Here is a 27,067-nt window from a genome sequence, read left to right on the forward strand (position 1 = left end):
TATTCATAGGCAAACGTGGTAATCGTGGCCTAGTATTGGGTGTGGAGCGATACTGTGTAATCGCCTCATCCAGAGTCCTCCTCAGTTGCTCATTGGCTGTACTACTCACATTCTGCGCGAACTCCTCCTCGTCGGCACAGAGATCTACCCGCGGCGCCCCCGGTGCCTGGTCGGGTGCCGGCACCGGATCCGGCGATGTGGCGGGCGTGTCCCTCACCGAGATGGAGGCTGCGCGAGCAGAGAGAGCCTCCAGGCGAAGCCGATCAAGTGTCGAGTCATCCAACCGCTTGAGCCACCTGATCCGATAGCCGTTGCGCAGTCACGTCGATGGTTGGTTCGAGGGCCTGAAACAGTGGAAGCATTCGGACACGGTACGCGCATAAGTCGGTTCCCCCCTCTGTAGCCCCATAGTAGGCGCGCATGACGTTCTCATTCATGGTTTGAGACCATCTCATGCGACGCACTACACCACCGGCAGCGGGAGCCGTGGGCGGAGCAAGATGTCCCGCAGGCCCCAAGCGTGCCGGCAGCGGTGGCCGCCCGCGTCGCGCTGGTGGTCGTGGCGGCGGCGGCGGCGGCCCGCACTCGTCGCTCGACTCGCTGGTATCGGGTGCAGTGGCGAGTTGGCTGTGGCTGTGGCTTGTGAACGCGCTTTACTTCGTGTAATCATTTTCCTTTGTCTGTCATTCGACCATTTTATTATTATTATTATCAATTAAACTAATCTTTGCTTATATTTTTTGTATTAGCACACATTAAACATTTATGTAAGTAGTTTAGCCAATTATTGCTATCACAAAAAAAGAAGTAGAAAAAAAGTAGGTGCTACATTAACATTTTGATATTGGCCCGTTTTTGCAGTGACATGATTGGCTTAATTGGTTGACCAGAATATAACACCATAAAAGTCTTTGACACCACAAGAACATACGAGTAAATATGTCTTAAAGCACACATTAGATGTCTTAAAGCAACACCTATAGTCTGTATCTTTAAGTATTTAAATAAAAGTAAACAAAATCTACCCTCAAATGACTCCTTAAGCCAGTAGAGAGTAGATGAAAACATTACGTGAACAAATAATGTAGGTTAAAGTCAGGTCGTTCAATGACAGATCCAGGCGCTTTTGTATTTGGTTGGTTAACCAATAAATGTTATAACTACCCGAAAATGTAGAAATTATTTGTTTACTTTTATTTAAATACCTAAAGATACAGAGTATAGTATAAGGAACGTCTATGCAGCGTGTAAATAATGGTCATCGGGCAGATCTGACACTTCCAGCAGCAAATTCTTGAAGTCAGGGAACACGCCTTGGTATCGGAACGCACGCTCGAAGTCAGCTAGGCTGCAGCAGTACGTGAATCCGTGGTGTACGTTGCGCCAGTGTCTGAAAATAAGACATGCTATAAATAAGTTCTAACAAAAAAATACCGATGAAATAAAACTATGGAATCGGATTATATCGCGTATAATGAATTTATAATACATCCCCAGAAAAGGAGTGAAGGGACAGCGTTGGAATATATGGTCAGTGGTCTGCTCTTGCTGCCCGCATTCGCAGAGTGGAGAATCTTTCCAACCCCATTTGAACCTGAAGATTTGAACTCAGTCACGCCTGAGTTAGTTACCTGGCTTAGCGACCTCAAAGCTATACACTGATTGTCCTTCTTTGTGCATGCCATACGACTAAATAATAAATAATACATCCCGACTCATCCCGATTCCATTGTTTTATTTCATGAGTATCTAACTATCGCGGTAACCGAAGACAATATTAAAAAAACTACCGACTTTACAAAGCTGCTATCATTTTAAATATGGCCTGCATACACATTTTCCACTTCACCAGAGGTCGATTTACGAAAGACTACACGATTAAATATAAAAATACGCTAATTACTATAGGTGTGCCTTTAATTGTTGAAGAGTTCCCTTAATTTCTCCAGGATTTCATCATCAGATCCTGACCTAATGACAATTAGTGGGCCAACTGTGATGTACCCTTTACAACACAGAACATAAAATGCCAAAACGGTCCAGATGTGATCAAGAAATTGGGGAATATACATAAAGAAATCCAAAGATCCCGACAAATTGAAAACCTGTTCTGAGGGCCTAGCCGGGTGACTTTCGTTTACAGTAAACTACAATCGAAACTTAAATAATGGATGGAATTATGAAGTCCCTTTTTGTTGCATCTGTCTGGTCTAATTGGGGTTTATTTGGGGTTTATCGATAAATGATTGTCATCTTCTCCCCCGTCCACTTCTATTCCAGGGCGCGTAGCCAGCGCGCCAATCGTTAACGCTCCTTAGCGTCTCGTAGTCACATTTCTCTATCACTCTTCTCCGCTAGTGCGACAGTGACAGTTGCGTTTCGTTTGCTACAGAGCGTTAACGATTAGTCATTGGCTACACACCCAGGTCCCCTGAACGCGGTTCGATTCCTTACCTGTACTGCATCCATTCGGCATTTTTGCAAACATCATTGCACAGCTGGTAGCTACGCGCTTCCGCCAGCTTCAAATCAGGCACATTCACTTGAATGATGACCAAAGACGTCTCAGTGGTCGGGTCTTGGACTATCTGGTTTGCAGAAAAGGTATTACGTTATGGCGTTGTTTATCAGGACGAATAAGAATTAAAAAGTTTTTAAATCTTAAATACACCAACGATAATAGAAGAGCAATAATACAACAATAATAAAACAGTCAAATAAACCAAAGAGAGCTGCTTGCTTACCTTCCACAAGTACCTCGGAACCTGTACATCCTTTCCCCTGCTGTGGAGAACCACATTCTTCTGCCTCGAGTACGCGTCAGGCAGCTCCAGGTCATTAGCTGTTCCGGTGAATACTTGAAGTGTCCGGTCCGCGGAGGTCACCAGATTCCTGACACGACGCTCCACTTCTTCCCAATTCTGTAATATTAAAGCTATTACTCACGGACTAGTGCTCAAATTTGGATCCAAAAACAGTTCAAAGCAAATGTTGGATTGTAGATACCTACAAATGAAAGAAGATTGGAGAACTACTAGAGATAATAATCCTTTAAATTTCAGTGAATAAGGAAATCAGCAATACTTAGCGAAAGATTCTGCACAAAATGTGCGTTATTGATCGGATTTAAAGTGCAATAAGCTAAAAATGGTAGCTAAGTGGCTTATCATCTTGGTATCAATAGTCCACATACCAAATATGAGTAGACCGCATATTATGGCAAATAATGAGAGGGTGAAAATAATAATAAAAATCCACATAAGGAGTTATAACTGCTGAATATTCTATGACCGAAAATGCCTACCTTGGAGTCACAAGTGCCCCAATGTGGCGCCACATTCAGATGGGTGTACGTGGCACCCTGTAACCCTGGAGCAACGTCCATAGGATTCACTAACATTCTCTTTGCAAAACAACACCCGTCGCCTCTGTGGAACTCCTTATTCAAAATTGCTGAGGTCTCTGCATTCTGATTAGCACAATCGTATAGACCATCCAAGTCTACAGGAGAACCATAGTTAAACCATACAGTATCGTTATTAGATACAGAATTAGCTAGCGATGGTTGCATGTCTAGTTTAGTATAAATGGGGTTCTTTGAGTCCTGGTCGAGGCAAACTTCGTAAACCGTTTGGAATTTTGTTCTTGTCTCAAAGCCAACGTTCAATATTTCAGCTTTTCCTTTTGCACACCGTCGCCCTGTTGTTTTAGCGATTGGCTGCCACATCTCTCTACACTTAAAGTCTGAGTAAGCGAAGTGTCGACCAGATAAGTCATGCAAAAATTGTTGTTCCTTTTCGCAAGTCACGATAATTTCTCTTAAAGACATCGTCTTGAAGTATGAAGGGCACACCAATTTTATCTTTTCGTCCTTAGGTATACGCATGTAGATGCCACTGGTTTTAAAGTTAGGCACTTTGTTATAGAGCGTTAACATTAAAGGATCGTTTTTGCTAAAGCGTGTTACATCCAGCAGGCATTCTGAAATAAAAATGAATAAAACAATGTTATAACATTACAACAATGGTATACCGTAACAGCATAAAACTTTGCCTTTCTGAAGAAAGTGTATCTTAAACTACTTTTAAGTTCTTTCGATGACAATTCAACAATTTACTGAACTGACGCGGTGGGTAAATTTATGAAAGGCAATGTTTTATATTTTTACAGTACTTAAAGCTCTGGTGTTGCAGGTGTCCATAGACGACCGTAATTGCTTACCATCAGGCGATTCGTCTCCTCGTTTGCCTCATGAAAAAAAATGTATATCATAGATGTCTTACGGGGAAATCCTGAAGAAAGTCCAGGTCAAGAGCACCTTATACCGGCGAGCGTATGTCACTATGTCAGGATCATATCAAGTGGAAATCCGTGGTCTCTGCCTACCCCTCCGGAAAATAGGCGCGATGTATGTAATTGTATGTCTTACCGAATGACGAAATGACAAACTCTTGCTTCACTGTTCCGTAGGAGTTGCTGACAACGCAAGTGTAGCGTCCTTTGTCGTTGTCGTTATACATTTCCAAGTCGTATCTGTACTCTTTGAGGCTTATTTCTTTGTCATCGTGGTACCATTTGACCTGTAAGTAATTAATATGAGAAATTTAAAGTCAATTAAATTTTACCAATTCAGTTTAAGCCCTTTCTTGTTTAGGTATGCAGGGTAGCGCGTTTTCGGGGTGGGCCCATAGTAAAAAATTCTCAGTACCTATAATCCAAAAACATCCCTGGCAACGGGAATGCAGTTATTTTTTAGCCACCGTGTATACGGTTCTTCTATACAGCGGCTAGGGGTGGTTCTGAATAATAATCATTTTTTAACTGACTCCGTATATTGAATAAACTAGTTAACGGGTACAATGGTGCAGGCGGGACTGGCGTCCTGTTGATCCGTTCCTATGGATACGGGTTTTGGCTAGTCACCTCATATCGCGGTGCACGCGCACTTGAATATGAGCTGACAGCGGTAACTAATCAATCCAGTACCTAGACTTTCATTATATTAGTTAAAAAAAAACGTGTTTCGTTCTGATTTACAAGTAACAGTTATAATTTATAAAGTCGCACTTATTATTTACCGTTAAACAACATGTAGGTAAAAATATAATTAAAGGTTGTTGTTTGCTGAGGGGGATAGAATAATAAAGGCCTATGTTGTAGATTTACATTAACAATATGTAGTGTTAAGAGAGAAAACACCATACATCATTAAATAAAGGATTTAATACATAAAACTCGGAAAACAGGCGTAGCTTCAAGTAAATCACACTCCGACGCAGTAATGGCGGGCGATGCTCTTCTGACAGTCCGGGTCGCGCCAGTCCTAGTGTCACCACTGACACCTACCGTAGGGCTGCGTTCGAGCAAACCACATAATCGGTTATCAGTAGGTGGGTCTTAATCTTAGATATATCGTGCGTGGGTAGTTGAAATAAATCAGTGTTTGACCAAGCATCAGTCAGAAAGGGCGTGGTAAAAGAATACAAATGATGATGAATGATGATGTGATGATGATGATATGAATGAATGATGAATGTACACAGTAAAAGAATTGTCTTTTACTATGTACATGGTGACATCGGTGGGATACGAAACCACGCCCTTTCTGACTGGTGAGGAGGGGCCTATTCACGGATATGTTTAGAATAATTATAAATGCCCTACTGGCTAACAAGTGTATTATAAAACGTATCTCAACTTTTACTTGAATAGTACCTACTAACCCTAATAACAAGTAAAATAAAGCAATTCACCTTAGGTTCCGGAACTCCAGTAGCAGTACAGTCCATCATGGCAAGTTCTCCGTACTTGAAGGCTATGTTTTTATCGTCATCAGCATAATCGAAGCGTGGTTCGAAGCCGACCTCAACCCTGGTCGAGCCGCTCTGTGCTGGCCGGTCTACGGAGCTCACCCGGCATGTGTACGTTCCTGAGTCGTATTCGGTCACATCGTGCAGTTCTAGATCAGAAGATGGCAGACGTTCGCCGTTCTGAAATATTTATTTAATGCGGTGCTAGTTTCATTGGATAGGAATTCAAGTCTTGGAGACGATACATATCTAAAGATAATTTTATAATAGGTTTTTTGTCCATTTCATCATTGATTGTTTTGCAGCGAAGTATGTAACTGATCTAGCTGTTCTTGCGTCTTTCTGGCGAATTGTAAACTACTTATAAACTAGTGGCTCTGTGAGCTGTAGACCTCGCGAGCAGAGCTTGAAATAACATGGTGCTAAGAGCTTTAAATACACCGTGTTTTTTTTGATTTCCGTTAATTTCAAGGGTGCATTCCTGAGCTTAAATCAAGTAACTTTCTCAAAGACACCGATGTTCTAATTAAGTCCATTTCGGAGATAATCCATAATTTATTTTTTTACTATAAGGCCTCTACAAGCGTGTACACTTGCCTTAGGGCCGGCTTACATATTGATTAGTGTTTAGAATGAGTTCATACATTTGCTACTAAACTTAAGTACAATCTCGGTCGATTGATGTACGAAATGACATTGATATGTCACAGATTTCAATTGTTTGGTTGAGTTAAATGTAATGCCCGTGTTACAACAACGCTATAATATATGCTACATTTAATTACTTTTTAAACAAAAAAAAAAACAAAAAAGAAAACAAAAAAAAAAAATTTTTTGAAAATTAACTATGCCATTTAGTTCTTATAAACGTACTTAACTATACCCCGAAGTTAACGGAATTCAATAAAAACGGTGTATAGTAAATTAAAGAAAAACAATACGAAATTTATGTGTAAAAAAATACAAAAAGTTATAATATCCCAGCATACAATTACTGGGGATCGAACCCAGACCCTCTGTGCAAACAGAAAAGCGAACGTTTACAAACTGAGCCAAATAGTTCTTAGATGGGTTGACGAAATTTAGCTACTCCTTCTCAAGTAAAAACTAAATATCTAAATACCGCCAAAACCAGCGATACAAATTTTCTGAATTTTTGGACATTTAATCTATAAACATATATCAAAAAGAAAAAACTCTTATGATATCGATACGATTATTTGTTTAAGCGCTAGGTATCACGACTCCGCCATTTTTAAAAATTTCCAAAAACCGGATTGACAAAAAAAAATTATTTACTCATAGAATCTGGTCACAAAATTTCATGAGAATCGGTTAAGAATTGCGACCTGTAGAGGAGAACATCCGGAAATACAAAACTAAATATCTAAATACCGCCTAAACCAGCGATAATTTTTTTCTGCATTTTTTGCTATTAACTCTGTAAACATGTTTCAAAAAGAAAAAAGTCTTATGATATCGATACGACTATTTGTTTAGGCGCCAGGTATCACGACTCCGCCATTTTTAAAAATTTCCAAAAACCGGATTGACAAAAAAATTTTATTTAGTCATAAAATTCGGTCACAAAATTTCACGAGAATCGGTTAAGAATTGCGACCTGTAGAGGAGAACATCCGGACATACGAAAGCAAAATGCCCGAGTCAAAACGTAGACCTTCGCTTCGCTTCGGTCAATAATTTATCATGTTTCTCTAGAAGTACCTAAATAACATAAAAAAAATTCAGTGCTACTGAGTAATCATTGCTGACTTTTTAACCCCAGCAAAAAAACATACCTATTATAACATATTTCGTGACATTCTTCCGTGAGACACTGACATACCACCAACCACCACCAATTCTGCATGTCTGAAAATGGCGGAGAAAACGTGTAATTTACCTTAAACCATAATATTCTGTCAGTTTTCTTATGCGGAACACTACAAGGGATCGTCGCCGATTCTCCTTTTTTCAACTTGAATTCATTGGTAAGAAGTCCCGGTTCCGGAAAATCTGTAACAGTAATAATTATCATAGTTTAGAACAGAATAGAATACATTTGTTTACATCTCAACATGGTTGGTTACATATTTAAGAAAACAGGAAGATGAACGGACGAAAAGGACTCCCCACAGCGTTTAGTAAATACTCCGGCTTTTACGTAAGACTTCCTCCACATGTAAGGATGATGATGATTGATAAAAACTCGTTCAGCGGTTTAAGCGTGAAGGGGTATGAGCCAGACGGTAAACAGACAGGCTAGATAGTTACTTTCGCATTTCGCATCGCAGTAATATCTATCAGTAGGGATTTAAAAAACGGACTAGCTAGATCGGCTGTTTCATCAGATTGTGTAAAGATTAGAAAACAATCATGTTTCTAATACTATTAGATGGCGCCGTACATTCAAACGTTGATTTCAGTTACCACAAAACATAGGTATTCTATGGTGATATAAAAATTTTACTTGCCAATTCTTTGCCACTTCTATTATTCGTGCAGGGTTCAGCCTTGATCAGACCATTGCCGGAAAAGTGCAATAGGGACAAATACTTCAAATCCTAACTTTTTCTTTGGTGTTTCATGAGTTGTAGACATGCTTTTACCCAATTTACATATAAACATTTCCTATAAATATATTTCAATTGAACTTACCATCAACAACAACACCAAAATCTTCTTGTGTTTGTCCATAATCATTGGAGGCTTTACATGTGTACAATCTGCTGGACGCTTTGTCAACATTCTTAATAATAAGACTGCCTTCTGCACTAATATCAAACCATTTGGAGCCTAGAATCAAAAAAAGTTACAAGTTACAATACAATAAAAGTAGCACAGCGGGTACCAACCAAGTAGTCGGACCAAATTATGTACTGACTTTACGGCCCGATTCGAAGTTAAAGATACGTCAGTTAATAGATCTAGAAACGATATGAATTAGATATGTCAGTGTCAAATGTTACGTTTCTTCAAACAAAAACGTCACTTTTGACACTGACACATCTAATCCATATCGTTTCTAGATCTATTAATTGACGTATCTTAAAGTTCGAATCGGGCAGTTAGACAGTGCAAGAATAAAGTGTGGAAGTGTCGCTATAAACGTCTCATTTTCACAGAAATTTGAGGTTCATGGTGACAGCACACGCATTGCAAGTGTTATTTTAAACGTCCCACTTCTACGTATGAAATTATGACGTTTATATATAACACTTGCACTGCGTGTGCTATCAAAATCGTTGCAAACTTTTCATGGTCTAACTCTAAATTTAGTTTGTTTTTAAATCGTGAAGCAAATTACCTGAAGCAATATGGTACGGTCCCATCTTCCAGGTTATGTCCGGTTTTGGATTTCCGGTGGCATTGCATGGAATCAGGAGTTGCATGTCACCTACAACCCCTTGGAACTCTTTTGCCGTGTAGTAAATTTTAGGAGGTGCTGTGGGCCGAAATGTTATTCAATAATAATTAGTAGGTAAGTATGCCAATCCACCGATTTTATGGATAAATCTGGATTTAGTATAATGTTACATAATAGGGATTTACATTTGTTAGGGATGCTTTTAGTCTAAAGAGACATCAGTCCAGTTATCTGTGTTTTTCGATTTAGAAAGCTTGCGTCACTACTGGCGGATAAGCCTAAGAGAAAGTCTTTCTATTAATCTACGGAGTCAAATTGTGAAAGAGCAGAGCACCAATTTTACTAATAACAACACTCTAACTGACCGTTAATAGGTCTTATGTCTTTGCAATAAAGTTCACAATGGAGCACTCGTATAATAGAGGACCATCAATTCACCCCTGTGACGAAATAGCTTCTTGCTTCTTTTGTATTGGCTCGCCTTTCCTGTGGGATAAGACAGTGAAGCCGAGAGGGTATTGCAGGTGCTGGGCATCCCTGCGTTTCCTTAATTCATTCCCAGGGGGTGTAATGTTTACACCATAAATCGTCTGCAATAGACGCAAAAGTCAACTCGTATAATATTTTTTGAGTATTAAGCTTACCTAAAACTTCAACTTCGTACGTAATATTCTTTGAGCCTCTGGAGTTGGTAGCCACGCAAGTGTATTCACCACCCTGTCTCAATAGTATCCTGTCAAACTGTAACCTTCCTGTAGCGTCGCTTGGCCTAAAAGGAGAAAATTATTCCTTTTTAAGTCTATTTAGTTGTGGCTTGTATACATATATATATTTCTCTAAAACGCTTATTGGCTTAACACCATTTGAGGGATTTCAGCAGATTAAATAGTGGTATAAGTAATAGTTTTTTTAAATAATTTGTTAAACCCTAAAGGGCCACAAATATGTTGGTCTCTGGAACACCCACATATTTGCGGCGTTTGCTGAAGTGACCGCGGGACCGAGGACCGAGGAGTCGCAACACTCATAACGTTTTCCAGGGTCTAAACTAAGACTCCTTGAGATGACAATTGACTCTAGCGTTGGCTTATTCCTAGGCCAAAAAATACGCATAGTCATTCATCGTGGGAATGTAACTAAGCTTATGGGCACCCTTCCACAGAGGACACGTCTGGGGGACATCATAGTTGGGTAAAAGTAATATTTTATTAGTTTTAATGTATTTTGGTATAATTTAGAGATATTTTAGATTAGTTAATATAACTTGTTATAAACTCAGTTGTTTCTTTACTCACTCCAATCGGCTGGGCCCGACTTTAGCGTCTCTGCTGCGGTGGATCCATGTTATGCTGGGCTTGGGAGACCCGTCGGCTCTGCACGGCAATGTCACCGGTGACCCTTCCATCGGCTGTAGGAAACTATTCTTGGGTGACTCGATATCGACTAGAACTAAAATAAATAAGGATGTCAATAAAATTCGAGTACTTAGTTTGTTATCCCTAAGTTGCTCTTGTGTCGTTGAAATTATGCAAAAAAATCACACTTGGTTGTCTCATTTACTGGGAATACTCGCTACATACATCTAATTCAATAGCGCCATATATCTAGAGGCCACCAAGTGGTGACCAGAGAGTTGGTAATTTCGCTCAGCGGATCAGTATTAAATAAATAAATATTATAGGGACATTAATTCTTACACAAATTGACTAAGTCCCACGGTTAGCACAAGAAGACTTGTGTTGTGGGTACTCAGACAACGATATAATTATATGACATACAAATAATTCAATACATAGAAAACATCCATGACTCAGGAAAGTCAGGAACAAATATCTGTGCTCATTACACAAATAATGCCCTTACCAGGATTCGAACCCAGGACCATCGACTTCGCAGGCAGGGTCACTACCCGCTAGGCCAGACCGGTCGTTAGTCCTCATTTCCTCAAAACCTCAAGTCGTCGGACCTCTATTCAGCGGGGCAATGCTGCCAGCCTTCTGGGCACTATACCGAGCGACCGTGACTTTCGGCCTTTTATTTTTATTTATAAGGTAGGTATTTATTTATTTCAGTGTGTTTTATTTTATCTACTTATATTTCATTATACCATACTCACCATAAATATGGAGCTGGTATTTGATACTGTCCACTCCACGTGTGTTGCTCGCTTCGCATTCGTATTCTCCCTCATCAGATGAAGCAGCTAAAAACCTGAAAAACAGTGAGAAATATTTTAAACTAACCGTAATTTGTAAAAGCGAATCCAAGGTACTGAATACACTACTGCAAATGTTCAAGTTTGCTTTATGAGTTTATGACGGTCATCCCAGCAATAAATTTTATAAGGTCAATGTGGCTAATTCCGTCATAGGGACTATTCCGTCGACTGGCGTTTTTCTTGAACAATGAACAAAATTGATAATTTAATCGACAAAGCAGCGATTGCTTTTAGTTTCAGCAAACAAAAGTTTATGGTTTTTTTCCTGCGATTGACGGAATCGTAGGCGGAATAGGCCCTATGACGGAATTAGCCACATTGACCTTATAAAATTTATGCCGGTCTTCTCCGCATTCACTTTATTAAGTCCCGTTTTAGTGACTTATAATGTGTAAGAATCGTGAAAATTTTGATCAGAGGTTATATCGTGTATCAGAGAGTATAGAAATAATTATAGACTCACCTAAGAGTCCCATCAGCGAATATACTATATCTTGCAGTGCTCGGTATAGGCACTCCATTGAGCTTCCACGTTATGCTTGGGGCCGGTTCTCCGGTGGCGGGGCACGTTAAGGTTACAGGCTCTCCTAGGTCCGTGGTCATAATAGACCGACGTGGTCTTGATATTGACGGCTTATCTAAAACAGAATGTGTTGGTAAAGTTAATCGCATTTAAACTAACGCACGTACATAAAACTTATATAGTGAGTGAGTCAAACTGTGAAGTTAGTTTAAATGTTGGTAAAGGTTTCATTTTTAGGGTTCCGTACCCAAAGGGTAAAAAACCGGCCAAGTGCGAGTCGGACTCGCGTTCCAAGGGTTCCGTATATTACACAATTTTTAACAATCAGTGCCGGGTTAAGATATTTTGATGCCCTAAGCATTTCTAGGTGCCCCCTCTCCCTAGGGTCATCAAGATTACATTGATTTTTTGGTAAATTGAGAGAAGTTCATTGCCGCATTACAGCTGAGAATGGAAATCAGTCACATCATTTTATCACGAAAATTGACAGTGCCGCAGCAGTAATGTTGCAACAGAGTACCTAATGCTGTTGCAGTCGCCACCCGAATGTCACCTTTATCATAGCGTAGAAAGTAATAGAAACGCGAGCGAAGCGAGCGCGGAAATTTTTCATTTTTCAGCAGTAACGTTGCAACAGAGTAATGTTGCTGCAGTCGCCACCCGAATGTCACCTTTATCATACCTTATAAAGTAATTGAAAACGCGAGCGAAGCGAGCTCGAAAATTTTTCGATATAAAACGCAATTTTAGTTTTAGTCCCAACCAGGCGCGAATCCAGGATTTCATACAGAGAAGGGATGGGACAGTTTTCTATCAGCCTAGCTTTGCATAGGGCTCGATATTTAAGGGTCTCAGCGAGGTTGTTTTCATGCATAAAATATGCAAGAAAGCAGAGAGCTTGGAATTGAATTGGCGAAGTGTGAGAAAGGCAGTAGGCCCAGCTGCGAAAGAGGAAAGCTTGGATTTGGATCCACGCCCAAGTGTAATTTTTCAAGTTTCCCAAAGAATTACGCGCCATTATTTTTACAAATTAGCTTTTGGACAGCTAAAAAAATCGTGTGGTAAAAACGATGTGTCTGTCCCTAATTTTAAAATTTGTTCACCTTTTTCAACCTGGCATTTTGGTGCCCTCCCTGAACGTGGTGCCGTAAGCACGTGCTTGTTTTGCTTATTGGTTACAAAGTCTTTATTAATTCAACCATTAAAGTCGACGAGTACAAAAAACTTTAAGCTAGCTCTCAATTTAACATTTTTTTTAAACATTATTTTTAATTTGACCTTACAATTACTCGTAAGTAGGTAAGACCGTTAAATATTTAAAATGATTATCTTATCAGAAAATTATCACCAATTACTCTAAGAAAACTACTACTCTAAGTAATCCGGCACTGTTAACAATGTATTTTTTATGTGAAACGTGAGTGAAATCTCTTTAAAAAATCCGTAGGGGTCGGATTAAAAACTGTAATTAAGTCCGACTCACGCTTGACTGTACATTTCTAATAGGTTTTCCTGTCATCTATAGGTATAGACCTATTTTATGTATTTTTTTCAAAATTTTAGACCTAGTAGTTTCGGAGATAAGGGGGGGGGAATGGTCATTTTTTGCCTATTTTCTTGAATAACTTCTAAACTGTTGATTCCAAAATTTAAAAAAAAAATTATTTGAAATCCTTACAATAAGCTCTTTCATTTGATATGTAACATGATATAGTTTAAAAAATTTTTTTTTTTCATTTTTTCATTTACCCCCCAAAAGTGGCCCCCATGTTTAAAATTCATTTGTTTACGTTACATGTCCGTATTCGGGTCACAAACTTACATATGTGTACCAAATTTCAACTTGATTGGTCCAGTAGTTCCGGAGAAAATCGGCTGTGACAGACGGACAGACAGACAGACAGACAGACAGACAGACAGACAGACAGACAGACGCACGAGTGATCCTATAAGGGTTCCGTTTTTTCCTTTTGAGGTACGGAACCCTAAAAACGGGACTTTATTACTAAGACTTGACTGTCCGTCTGTCCGTCAGTCTGTCTGTCCATCTGTCTTTCACCAGGCTGTATCTCATGAACCGTGAAAGCTAGGCGGTTGAAATTGAGATCGACTAGGCAGTTGATCTGCCTAGGCGATTTATTTCTGTTGCCGCTATAACAAAAAATACTATAAACAGAATAAAATAAATATTTAAGTGGGGCTCCCATACAACAAACGTGAGTTTGTTGAATATCACATGCCTTAGGTACGGCTAAATATGCTGCATCGCTTCTTAACTTTGTACTTTGATATTAAACTAGCGGCCCCTCCCTAAACCTAAACCTTCCTCAAGAATCAGTCTATCGATAGGTGGAAACCGCATGAAAAGCCGTTCAGTAGTTTTTGAGTTTATCGCGAACATACAAACACATATCCCTTACAGGGATAACTTCGCCTTTGTACCTTTATTTCTGTAAATATTATGTAAACCTTTATTGTGTACAATAAAGTGATTACTACTACTACTATACTACTACTATGTAAGGTGTATTGATGTACATTTCCTATGAAAGGCTGAGGTTAAAGTTGTCTGTTACAGTAATAATATTAAAAAGCATAACTTACATTCCACAATCAAATCAATCTCATGGTTGTCCCAATTCATCACATTGTTTGCTATACATCTGTACGAGCCCGAGTGGGTAACGTCGACGCTCTCCAAATGTATGGTATCCGAAGTCTCATTCATGGGGGGGTAGTCACTAGCAGCAGCACTTTTGTAGTACCAATGCATCCTCGGTTTTGGCTTGCCTTTAGTTACTCTAAACAAGTAATAAGTTTTTTGTCCTAAATTCAATTTTGATACATGTTTTAATCGCTGCTTTTTCTGTTCATTCAATAATCAACTAATACTCATCGACACATTACAAACCCAATCATTTAACTCGATCGTTATTTTCATCATCATCTTCCTTGCGTTATCTCGGCTTTTTGCCACGGCTCATGGGAGCCTGGGGTCCGCTTGGCAACTAATTCCAAGAATTGGGCAGGTAAAGTGGTGAAACTACATAAAAACTTATAAAATAATGCTAATCATTCATCATCATTATCAAGGATTTATTTGACATTGGTCAAATATACCTCCGTGAACGTGAATTTTAAAAGTGATCACTAAAGAACGTTCCCAATGTAATCAGATTATAGTTATTTACGATACAAGTGCGGAAAAGAGGAACTCCCTATTACGGTCGTGTTTTAATTTATCGCGACTCGTTTCGAATTACTTATTCGCACGTGTATCGTAGGGGAGACCGAGGTGAGTTGTGACAGAGGAGAGTTGTGACATTGTCGATTTTTTGGAATCTATTAACTAAAAACTAGGTCGCAATAGCGCGCGTTTGTTAGTTCAAGTTGCGAGCTAACAAACGCACACTGTTGCGAGCTCACTAACAGTTATTAGATTCCAAAAAATCGACTATGTCACAACTCTCCTCTGTCACAACTCACCTCGGTCTCCCCTACAACGTTTTACAGTACATATGGCCCTTTAAACTTTTGTCATACGCACGTAAAGTGCTGTTTCCCGCACTAGTGCGGGAAAGTAGGACCATATGTACTGTAAAAGTTATTAAATCAAATTTCTTATTGAACACACTTACTGGCATCTAATGTCAACCGCGGAACCTTTCAAAGCCATGATTCTAGTTACTTCCTTGCTTATTTCTGGCGCTTCTGAAAATGAGAAAACACCTTGAATCTGCTTCTCGCACACGAAATTCTTTATAGAAACTTTTTTCCAAATAATTTGGTTTACATTTCAATGGCTTAATCTAAGTATGGTGGGCAACACGTGGTTATGTAAAAACTACTAACCAACACCACTAATCTGCACTTTGAATGGATAAATCTTCCTTTTCCTTGCATTTCTCGTCTCGCAAATGTAGTTGTCGGCCAATCGAGGTTCCATAGACGTGATAGTGAGGATGGACCCGTCTTCTGACAGTTCTAGGTTTCCATCTGGTTTCAGGGGTTTGCGATCTTTGTACCATGTCGCGATTGCTGGAGGGTAAGCTTCTACTTTGCAAGGTATTTTCACCGACTTCTGGTATTCGATGGTAACATCTAAAAGTATAAGTGTAGTGTAGATTTCGTCACCGCGAATTGTACATAATAAGTGAATGTGTCATGTACATTGGCCAGATCATAGAATTTGTTAATATAATGAAATGATTGCCACGCCCTGAAATGATCAATTCTAAGATCTGGCCACGACAATAAAAATAAATTTCTTTGTTAGCTACTTTAGGTAATGTACAAGATACATTTTTTATTCAGTAATATTGGGAATATGAGGTCTGCAATTAACATGCAAGAAGAATAGAAAACTGTGGACAAAAATTATTCAAATATCTCATATAGATATCCAAATACTATACAATTTACCCTTAGGAAAAGCCAGGACTTTAAAGTAGCTCTTCATCTTAGTTTGAACAGTGGTTCTGCCTTCGCCACTGCCGATACTGTTGACAGCTTTGCAGGTGTAAGTGCTGTTTTTTGTCACATTGCTTATTTCCAACACGCTGATATAGTCGTATGGCAGTTCTATGGTGGACTCCTAGAATTTATAAAGTTCAATCATCAAGGCTTTAAAAATCTTAGCACTGATTTCCAGTACAAATAATGTCAAATTTCTAAACACCATTGGCGCAAATGGTGCGTTGCGCTTACCCTGGGCCTTTAATTCTTATCCAAATCTCAAGGATGGGTGATATGAGATCCATTTTTCTGTTTTTTTGTCAAAAAAATCCCGTACCCGCGATTCAGTTTGAAAACGGCGGTGGAAAACTTCTCCGGGTATAAATAACCTCTAGGTTAATGTAAAAATGCTAAATTACCCCCCAAATCCGTATTCCAAAATCTGGCTCAAATTTGTGTAGCCAATTCTAGAGTTAAACCAAGATAAACGTCATATTTCAAGATAAACGTCGTATTTTAAACGTTAAAATTCTATAAAATTATGACGTACCTATAAATAACACTTGCACTGCGTATGCTATCAAAATCGTTGCAGTTTTTTCCTGGTCTATAACTCTATACATTCACATTAGCATTGTAAATTTTATACAAAATCGTTGCAGTTTTTTCCTGGTCTATAACTCTATCTATACATTCACATTAGCATTGTACATTTTATACAAGTCTAGTAAACTTACGAAATGTGACAGGACGACAGATTTGTCATCAGACTCCCAAATCACGTCTGGCTTCGGATAACCACTGACTTTGCACTTCAATTGCAGGGGTTTGTCGTAAGCAGCGTTAACGATATCCTTGCACTCTACCACTGGAGTTCTTGTCTCTACTTTGGCTGTAATTTTTACAAAGAATTTGTAAATATTGGTTTTGATATTGATTTTTGAAGATACGTGAACAGAGAAAAAACTTATTACATATCGCTGAAATAGAACACATCCACTATGTCAAGAGCGAAACAATCAAGGAGAAAGGACTCAGAATAGCGTATGAAGACATTCTTGAGAAAGCATCAGACATGATAAAAATATTAGTCTTAGTAAAACTTAAATCCTAAAAACAAGAAATAAGTAATGATGACGAAGATTTTACAAATAATAGGGGAAATTAAGAAGAAGAAATCTCTTTAGGTTTAGTAATAAATAATGAAACCCAAGGTATATAAACTTAAAACGCTTTACAAAGCTGACATGGCTATTTCATTAATCAGGAATATAACCTTTACATGAGCAACTCTCTCGTGAAACAGTTCTTGGCTATATTTCCCTTACCTGGCTTAATTTCTTGCGGTTTGACCGGTGTTAAACTGATTCTCGTTATAAGGGCTTTATTGTTGAAATCATATCCGTTTATCTGAAAAACAGCGGAGATAGTTAAAAGGTAAACTATATTTCGTCACTTCATTTTACAAATATAATACATTCATCTCTAACCCAAGCCAAACCCCAAGCGGACATCAGGCTCCCATAAACCGTGGCAAAATGCCGGGATAACGCGAGGAAGATGATGAATAAAATCATCTCTATCCATCGGGTAGTAATCTTCGTTCGCTATTCGACTGGCGCCCGTCATGACACCCCATTCCTTATTTGTGCGGGGTAGCGTCCAGGTCTATAATAAACAGGTAGTAGTATTCATTTATCTTACCGCAACTTTGAACATATGATCTGGTGGCATAATCTGATCGGTGGTGTAAAACTGTTCGGTTTTATCGACAAGCTTCAATGGTATTGTCGAGATCACATTGTCGTTCATATCCAGTATCTGAACGCTGTGTAGTGCAACGTTTCCACCATCAGTGGATAATTTTATGGAGAGGTGAGATTTCACACCTAGAACACACACAAATATTTTATTTATATAATATATTCTTCGCCTCACTCTGAATCAACTAAGATAGTGTTTCGCTTTTCTTGCAGTGTGAAATTATATTGATAAGTAAGATCTATGGGCTGCTTAAAGTTTGAACGACACAAAATTATGATAGTTTTGGCCTGCTGGAATTCTAGATGAATTCAAAAACTACCATACCACTATCACCATTACCATCAAATAGGTAGTTTAGGCAGCGTGACGCCATGGACTAGATTAGTCCATGGTGACGCTGAGTTGGTTTAATTTCGTGATATTTCTCACCATTAATTTCTATTTTGTCTGTATGCACAGTCGGCACATACAGATTATGTATCTGAATACATCCATACATACATACAGCCCTGAGGCTGCCAAGCTAATAGCTTTTCTGTCTGTACATCTGAAAGAGTACCTCATGAAAAATTGTCTTTATCTGAACTTATCCTTCAATACCTGGCACAGGTCTCGTTACGGTATCCTTGATGTCTGAAGGGCTGACAGTGGAGAATCCATGCTGAAAGTGCACTGTGGTGGATCCTGACACGACTACATGCGTCTCATCCTCACTGCCCACTTCCACTGTGTACACATCAGGTGTCACACCAACTACTTTCACCACCTGTAAAGTAATTAATTGCTAGAGTTAGACCAAGAAAACTCTGCAACGATTTTAATAGCATACGCAGTGCAATACGTCATAATCACATTACATTTGCACTGCGTGTGCTATCAAAATTGTTGCAGACTTCTCTTGGTCTACCTCTAACCTTAAATAAAGTTTTTCTTTTAATCCATCAACTTATTATATACTTTTTAGTGCTCCGCACAAAACTTTGTTCATGGAGGACTTATGGTATCAATTTGGTATCAAATCGGTTAAATGCGTTTTTCTAGGAGACCGTTTGACGTAGAAACCTAAATTTTGAATAGTTACAGTAACTAAGGTACTACCAAGTCATTGTAAACAAGTCAAAATTTTCTTATTTCAGGGTAGAATTTAAGGGCTTGAATTTTTAGCTCAAATACTAACTTTTCAGCTATAAATTTCTGAAGCAATCATTTAAACACATAGCTAATGACATGTGCAATGGCAAAATTCAAGGGCACAATCAAATCATTCAAAGGGAAAATAAAATTGTAGAAAGGAACTTACGGCGATTTCTCTCAGTCTGGTGATATTTGTAGTAGGCCACTTAGTGCCCCCAGAATCTGTCACACTGACCGCGGGGTTCCTTCCCGATACGGCAATCACTAACTCTTTTGTGTCCGCGTCCACGGGAATCTGAAAAATATATTTTTATTTAGGTAGTTCTATGGCATTCACCTTAGCTGTCGTCTTAAACGTTTTCTTTTTTTATTTAGCCTACTTTGGTGTCTCACTGCTGGGCAAGGGCCTCCCCTCGTTTTTTCCACTCGACCCTGTCATCGGCATTTTCCCATGCCGATGGCCTGCCTAAACCCTGACTTTTGTGTTTCGTGGGTCCCACTCAGGAACCATTTTGGCCCACCTTTCTTGGTGCATTCGGCAGACATGTACCTACTATGCTCCATCGCACGCCGGCAAACTTTGAGTTCCGATTTTAGAGCCTCAGTTAATGACCAAGTTTGTGCACCGTAGGTTAGGATGGGCAGGATGCACATTGAAACGATTGTTTAAGCTAAGATGAGTAGACTTGTCTAATATCATGTGATATTTTGCCAGAAGCTCTTGGATGACATTTCATCAAAAAATAAATGACACAGGGCTAATCCTAACCTAATAAGACCTAGTTGCCCTCCTTAAAAAACGTAGAGGATAAGGTGTATTCGAGCAAGGCGTCAGGTAAATTAGGTAATTCTGTAAACAGACTCAGATATAAAGGAATTACCATCGATTTTAGGAATTGGCCGACGTTTAACCGTTTCAAAATTACTGGAATATACCTTGCATCTTAACATGCGGTGGGAAAAGGCTGTGTGTGACAACAATATATATGTTAGAGTCTATGCGGAAAGAGAAGAGTCGTAGAATGTATGGATTCCCTTACATTTCAAGACTTCTCTTTCCGCACAGACTATATATTATACCTACATATGTCACCAATGAGTATAACGAACGAATGGTCTTAATTTGATAGTAAACTTGCGCTATCTTTATTTTATAAACAAAATTCTTGGAAATGTTGTTGCTTCTTGTTTACGTTATACACGAGATAACGAATCTGGGTTTTTAACATTTTAATAATCAAAATAAGTATTTTTAATTATCTTTCACATGCCACGGTAAAATTTCTATTTGTTACTGTAATTACAAAGAAAAGTTGATAGTACATTCCGATACAAGTGCGGAAAGTAGGGAATTCGCCACGAGTGGCGATAAATTTAAATACGACCGAAGGGAGTGTTTTAAATGGTCGCGAGTTTTCGTTCTTTTATAAGCTTATCGTAGGTTAAAGAAATTAACAGTAAAATATCTAAAATCGAATACAGAAACCGAAAGTAAACCCAGGTATCTGTAGACTGAACCTAGCTAAAAATTGACCTGTTTAGTAAAAAGTCGGTAAAATACTTACGTCAAAGGTATTTCCATAGCCTGGAGGAAAATCTTTGCTTTTCAGAACATTATTTCGGCTCTCTATAGTTTTTTGCACATATTTCAAAATCTGGAATGAAAATGATACCTAAATGGTTTGTTACTGAAAATAATCTAGAATTAGTAGATAATTCAATACCTATAGTATTTATACCTAGAAATTAAATGTTGAGGCATTGTGTTAACTGACGGAGGCACGTTTTTTATGACGATGATCGGTTATTACGTGATTAGCGACGTGCCGTTCTCGAAATTTTCCCGAGAACAGAGAAATCTATCGGAAACGTTCTCGGAAATGTTCTCTTAGAGCTTACCCTTTCGTCGCAAAAGCGATGAATTCTTTTGTTTAATTCCTTAATGCAGGAGATATATACGACAAATACCTACCATGGAAGCTTATAAATTGGCAAATACTTGGCACTATTCATAGCAATATAAAAAATAATACTACCTAATTGATAAAAAAAACCAGGAGTAAAACAACACAAAATTGCGCAAACAAGTTATTTGACATAGACATAGACATAGAAAAACTTTATTTAACATCACAAACATCACATTAATGGTACATTTGAACATTGATCTAATGTATAGTCTAAGCATTTAAACATAAAACCTTAAAAACTTTTAAAACAAATTAAATTTATGTTTACATATAAACAAAACAGCGTGATGTTAAAAAGGGGCTCGACTCAGCATGATGTTGCAGTAAAATTAACTGCAACGCTGGTTTTCAGTCGGACCCTAATAAAATAATAAATAACCTAAAGTAGGTAAAAAAGGAAAATAAAATATGTGACGGAACGGAGCGCGGAGTGCAAGTTATAAAAAATATATGTGTACTGTGTATTTTATGTGTGTTCGTTAGTTTGTGTAATACAATTTCAATTCAATTCAATTTCTTTATTCATAACGTAAGTTACATGTCAATTTTATTTATACATATTTACATCTTATGTCTATTTTATATTAACAATAATAAGTATCTCATTTCAATAATCACATATAACATTGTTTGTATTCATAAATTCATCAAATGCGTAGAACGCCTTATCTATTAAATATTCCTTTAGCTTTCTAATAAACATATTGTCTGATAATTCTGCTGACTTCAAATTATTTGGCAAACGATTATAAATTCTAGGACCTATGTACCACACACATTGTTCAGACTTTTTTAGTCTCATATTAAAATATATATATATAAAAAGGAACGTTTTGTGTATATAGATTGGGATATATATTGAGTGTGAAGTGCATACGTATTTGTTAAGAATATAGTCTAATGTATTGTTTGGCTGGGCTATTATCAGAGATAAGAAGGTAGGTAAGAGGGTATTGCTTTACCGCCAAGAGGTAGTTCTTTTTGAATCTGAAGAAGGTGTCGCTTAAGTCGGGTTTTGAAACTATGAAGACCATTTAATATCTGTAGTGGTGGAGGTATATTATTCCAGCACTTAGTTGCTGTGTATGTAAAACTACCTCGACAAGCGGTGGTGCAGTGATGTGAAGCTACTAATTTGCTGCTGACCGATCTAAGGCCATATTTCATTGAAGTGTTTGAGCGCCAGGTGAACTTTTCAAAGAGGTACTCCGGTTTTGCAAACTTTACTACGCCGAACAATAAGGAAGAAAGATGGAGTTCTCTTCTGTAAGCCATTTTGAGAATGCCTGATGAATTTAAATAATTTGAGGCAAATAGCTTATTTATGCTAATAAGTTCTCGTTATTTCGTTCTCGAAAAAGTTGGAAAATTTCCGGAAATTTCTTCGGAAAGGAATTCTCAAAAACGAGAACGTTCTCATCGGCTCATCATTATACGAGATGCTTTGCTTTTTATAGAAAACGAAGTGTTGCGGGCGCCTCGGTTCTGACCCGGACTATTCTAGGTACTCCGGTTTTGCAAACTTTACTACGCCGAACAATAAGGAAGAAAGATGGAGTTCTCTTCTGTAAGCCATTTTGAGAATGCCTGATGAATTTAAATAATTTGAGGCAAATAGCTTATTTATGCTAATAAGTTCTCGTTATTTCGTTCTCGAAAAAGTTGGAAAATTTCCGGAAATTTCTTCGGAAAGTAATTCTCAAAAACGAGAACGTTCTCATCGGCTCATCATTATACGAGATGCTTTGCTTTTTATAGAAAACGAAGTGTTGCGGGCGCCTCGGTTCTGACCCGGACTATTCTAACGTGAGTCAACTCTCCCTACTTATTTTTTTTTTCATAGCCGATATTGTGTCCCACTGCTGGGCAAAGGCCTCCCCTGTCTTCCACCACTCGTCACGACATTGCTCCCGCCATTCGCCACAAAATGAGTCCAGATCGTCTCGCCATTTTTACTTATCAATATTGCTTACCTCTCCAATTTCACTTTTTTCTAAGTGAAACACTTGTCCGTTGGTAGCTTTGGCGAGTTTCTTGTAAACCAAATATTGAGGAGCTTTCTTATTTGAACAGTATCCAGTGAGCACGAACACAATCTGTCAAATGTTACTAAAATTCAGTGTTACAAAAATACAGTCTGCCTCTACATTTAATCAATTGTTTCTTTTCGGTTGTATCTTTTTACTGTGGTATGCCAATAAAGAGTATTCTATCTGTCTATCACTACACCTTATTTAACAAAGTCCCCAGCCGCGTCTGTCTGTTTGTGTGTTTGTATGTTCGCGATTAACTCGAAAACTACTGAACGGATTTTCATGCGGTTTTCACCTATCGATAGATTGTTTCTTGAGGACGGTTTAAGTGTGAAGGTTTACGCGGGGACTTTGTTTTATAAAGTGTAGTGATAATTAGTAAAGCTTAATACAGGGAAGACTCTATACAATAAGACTGTCTACAAGCTCTTTTGTCGCTTCTAAATCATGTGTAAGTTTGTACACAGTACACATATCTAATCTTTTAATTTATTAATACGTAGGAATATTATATTATATATTTTTTTGCTGGGGAGACCGTCGTTAAGGCAACAACTTTCGTGTTTGATACAGCCAGAAAGGAAGAGCTTCATTCTGCTCTCATACATTTTATATATTCTCTTCTTCTGATCTTCTCCGCATTGATCTTACCTGGTTGTTAAGCAGATTCCAGACCTATTTTATCTTCTAGCCGCCCAGACATCAAAACTTACCAAGGCAATTACAATTTACATTTGTCAAAATAAAGATTCAAATTAGAATGGAACGGGAGACCTTTTTATAGGCCTCTGGGCGGCTATGTCGAACCGTGACTTGAGAGACAACGCCAGTTAGAAGAAACAATGAGTTACCTGACATCCCATTTTCTGGCTAAGGGCTTCAACTTCATCGTAATCGTTATAATCTTTGGCCGAAGCGTCAGTAAACACATATATTGAAGATCCTTCTCGGCTGTTCTGAAGGCCCATTTTGATTCCAGACATGGACATCTCGGGACAATCGTCCCCTCCATCCACACTTATACCACTTAAAGCGTTTTTAAAAACATTTCTGTCCTTAGTTTTGGCGCGCAATTTGTTATACCTAGCTGTAATAAACCCAAGCTATACCTATATCTATTTTTTTCGGAGGACTAAAACATATTAAGATGATTTTTTTAAGAGTATAGAAGTCTAGGAACACTTTATATCTCTTTTAAATTTCAAAAGAACTCTTGATTCTGAGAATAAATACCTATATAATGAATTATAATTTAATAAAATGTTCAACTTCGAAAATGCCTCAATTGAGAAATTAGTTAAAAACAAGTTTTTGGCAAAAATTTCATTTTTGGCACAAGCTTTTATCGCTGACTGTATTTTTTTTCCACAGGCAACTAATAGTCATCGAGACAATTCTAAAAACCCCAAACACAATTAGGTTTCGTTGTTTTATCACATAGTTCCTATGGCCACCTCAGATCTCCATCATCAGATCAGCTCGATGACACCATAATATTGCATTGTCACCCGACTTACGTATGTATGCAAAAAAATGTTTCCGAAATATCAAGTTTACAATGTAGCATACAACTTACCGGGATCGTTAAAAGTCACAAGCAAGAAATCTTCAATTTGCGAAGAATTCGAACGCACCACGGTATCAAATATTGCGTTTGCACCTATTTTCACTTGTGCTATATCATCGCCCATTGAGCCAGTATCATCAATAACAAAGGTTAAGCTACTTTTCACATCACCGACAGTTACATCTATTCCTAAAAGGAACAGGCCAAATATTATTAAACTTAGTTTTGATTCCATTTTGAATTAAATTCCATACTACGTTCACTCTTTAACAATCCTGATTTGTGATTGACACTATTTTTGAGCCTGCTTTTAAAGAAGACGATATACTAGATATCACTATAGTTGTATATTTAATAACGACATAACTACAAGAAATGTGTATAGAAATTAGGACTCTGTTACAAGACCATTACAGCCATATTGCTTTATAATATGTTTAGCGTATTTCAGTTTTCTTTAGACGATACTGACCTGAGATACCGAGGGGACAACTCTGATATCATAAAAAGTTATTGCTAACGACTTCTTACCTACCAGATTGATAATAAGTAGGAAAGGGACAGCTAGATGATTTATTGAATGTTGTGTTCAATATGCTGAAGTTGTTGATGCGGTACTTGGGGATTCCCAGAAATCATACGTCAAGGTTTTAAACTTCAATTACATTCTAGGTAGGTTGTTTTATTAAAAACATCATTTAATAATTAAGTGTATAATTTATAATTATATAAAGGGGCCCACTGATTAACAGTCCGCCGGACGGCGAGGGTTAAACAAAATTTGCCCCCGAGTGAAACACAACATTTTTCACCACACCAACCCGAAGCAAATATTAAATGTAAAATATCAAACAAAATCAAATTCAAATGAATGTTATTAATAATTTATCATCCAAAATCATCATTTAAAAGTCAATTCTACCAGCAAACTTAAGAAAACAACTCAACATTTGCATTTGATTACTTTGCCTCACATGACTGAATTACTGATAGCAAAGTGCAACTTTGCTATCCGTTTTTGAAGTGCAAAGTAAGCCTTTCCGAGCTGGTGTGGTGAAAACATACTTACTATAAAATGCGTATGACCATGGTATGACCCTTAATGACAATGCAACTAGCATCATATTTCTAGTCGTCAGCATTTACTAACCCATTGCAAAGATTGTTTATTATGAAAGTACGTACAGTCAGCAGCAGAGGTTGCTAAGCAGAGGTGTTCAAAATTACCTTGACACGCTCTTATTCTCTTAACAATAAAGTCGCGGCAAGATCATTTTGAATAGCCCGCTTAGCAACTTCTGCTGACTGTACTTACCAAAATGCTTTAGCGTTAAAGCGAGTGAATGGTTTTTGTCAACTTGACATAACTCCAAAGCATAATATAATACAACAATCCCCGTACATATGTACCTAACTGTCCACTTTTCTATACGATACGTATGGCGAAGTGGTCCGGTACTAGTTGAGGGCGAAGTGGTCCGGTACTAGTTGAGGGCGAAGTGGTCCGGTACTAGTTGAGGGCGAAGTGGTCCGGTACTAGTTGAGGGCGAAGTGGTCCGGTACTAGTTGAGGGCGAAGTGGTCCGGTACTAGTTGAGGGCGAAGTGGTCCGGTACTAGTTGAGGGCGAAGTGGTCCGGTACTAGTTCAGGGCGAAGTGGTCCGGTACTAGTTGAGGGCGAAGTGGTCCGGTACTAGTTGGGGGCGTTGGGGCACCGACCGTACAATTGGCGGACTTAATGCCAAATGGCATTCTCTACCAGTCAACCATAGGGCCAAACAGAGATACTTAAATTTGTGCTTTTATTCGCGGAGGAGGTCGATCATTTCGTTAAAAGTACTTACAGTCACCTACCTACAATAATAATAATAATAATATGTTACTATTCCAAGGCCGCTAAAATCACAGAATAAATAATAGTACTACCGTACAGAAAGGAAACTTCCTACAAAACTGAAGTTTGACAGCGGTTCAGGGTCGAATCATGCTGACCCTTTCTAATATATGGCACTATCCCTTTCGGCTATTTAGGGTTGTCAAAATTCAAGCCATTATCTTATCTGTGGTCGTGCACGCAAAGGGACGTCAAGTTGTGTCAACCCTAATAATTGCTCGGAGCAATGCTGAGCCGAGCGGAGCCGAGTTTGGCCGAAGTCAGGAGTTTCGCACCCCTGCTAAAATAAGATCGTGTCAGATATTTTTGCGGCCATAACACAACAAAAAGTTA

At 38.4% G+C, this 27,067-nt stretch overlaps 1 protein-coding gene across 2 annotated transcripts; it reads right to left on the reverse strand.

The window, feature by feature from the left end:
• Window positions 1–888: 888 nt before the first annotated feature.
• LOC134794874 (hemicentin-1-like) lies at window positions 889–25,120 on the reverse strand. Of its 2 annotated transcripts, none has more exons than XM_063766690.1 (26): window positions 24,847–25,120; window positions 24,126–24,357; window positions 23,215–23,337; window positions 20,837–20,926; window positions 19,438–19,566; window positions 18,738–18,903; window positions 18,078–18,262; window positions 17,702–17,783; window positions 17,111–17,265; window positions 16,341–16,512; window positions 15,771–16,019; window positions 15,557–15,629; window positions 14,523–14,719; window positions 11,859–12,033; window positions 11,294–11,388; window positions 10,473–10,626; window positions 9,822–9,946; window positions 9,118–9,255; window positions 8,469–8,606; window positions 7,714–7,826; window positions 5,754–5,990; window positions 4,430–4,580; window positions 3,305–3,981; window positions 2,745–2,921; window positions 2,455–2,588; window positions 889–1,390 (listed from the first exon to the last, which is right to left on the reverse strand). In XM_063766690.1, exons 1-26 carry the CDS (start codon window positions 25,074–25,076, stop codon window positions 1,237–1,239), a joined length of 4,551 nt encoding a protein of 1,516 aa, XP_063622760.1. In that variant the 5' UTR covers window positions 25,077–25,120; the 3' UTR covers window positions 889–1,236. The 2 variants fall into 2 exon arrangements, with proteins under 2 accessions (XP_063622760.1, XP_063622759.1); XM_063766689.1 differs by having other exon boundaries at window positions 967–1,390; window positions 24,126–24,361; window positions 24,851–25,120.
• Window positions 25,121–27,067: the final 1,947 nt, after the last annotated feature.

This window comes from Cydia splendana, chromosome 11 (genome assembly GCF_910591565.1).
Source record: "Cydia splendana chromosome 11, ilCydSple1.2, whole genome shotgun sequence".
NCBI classification, from domain to species: domain Eukaryota; kingdom Metazoa; phylum Arthropoda; class Insecta; order Lepidoptera; family Tortricidae; genus Cydia; species Cydia splendana.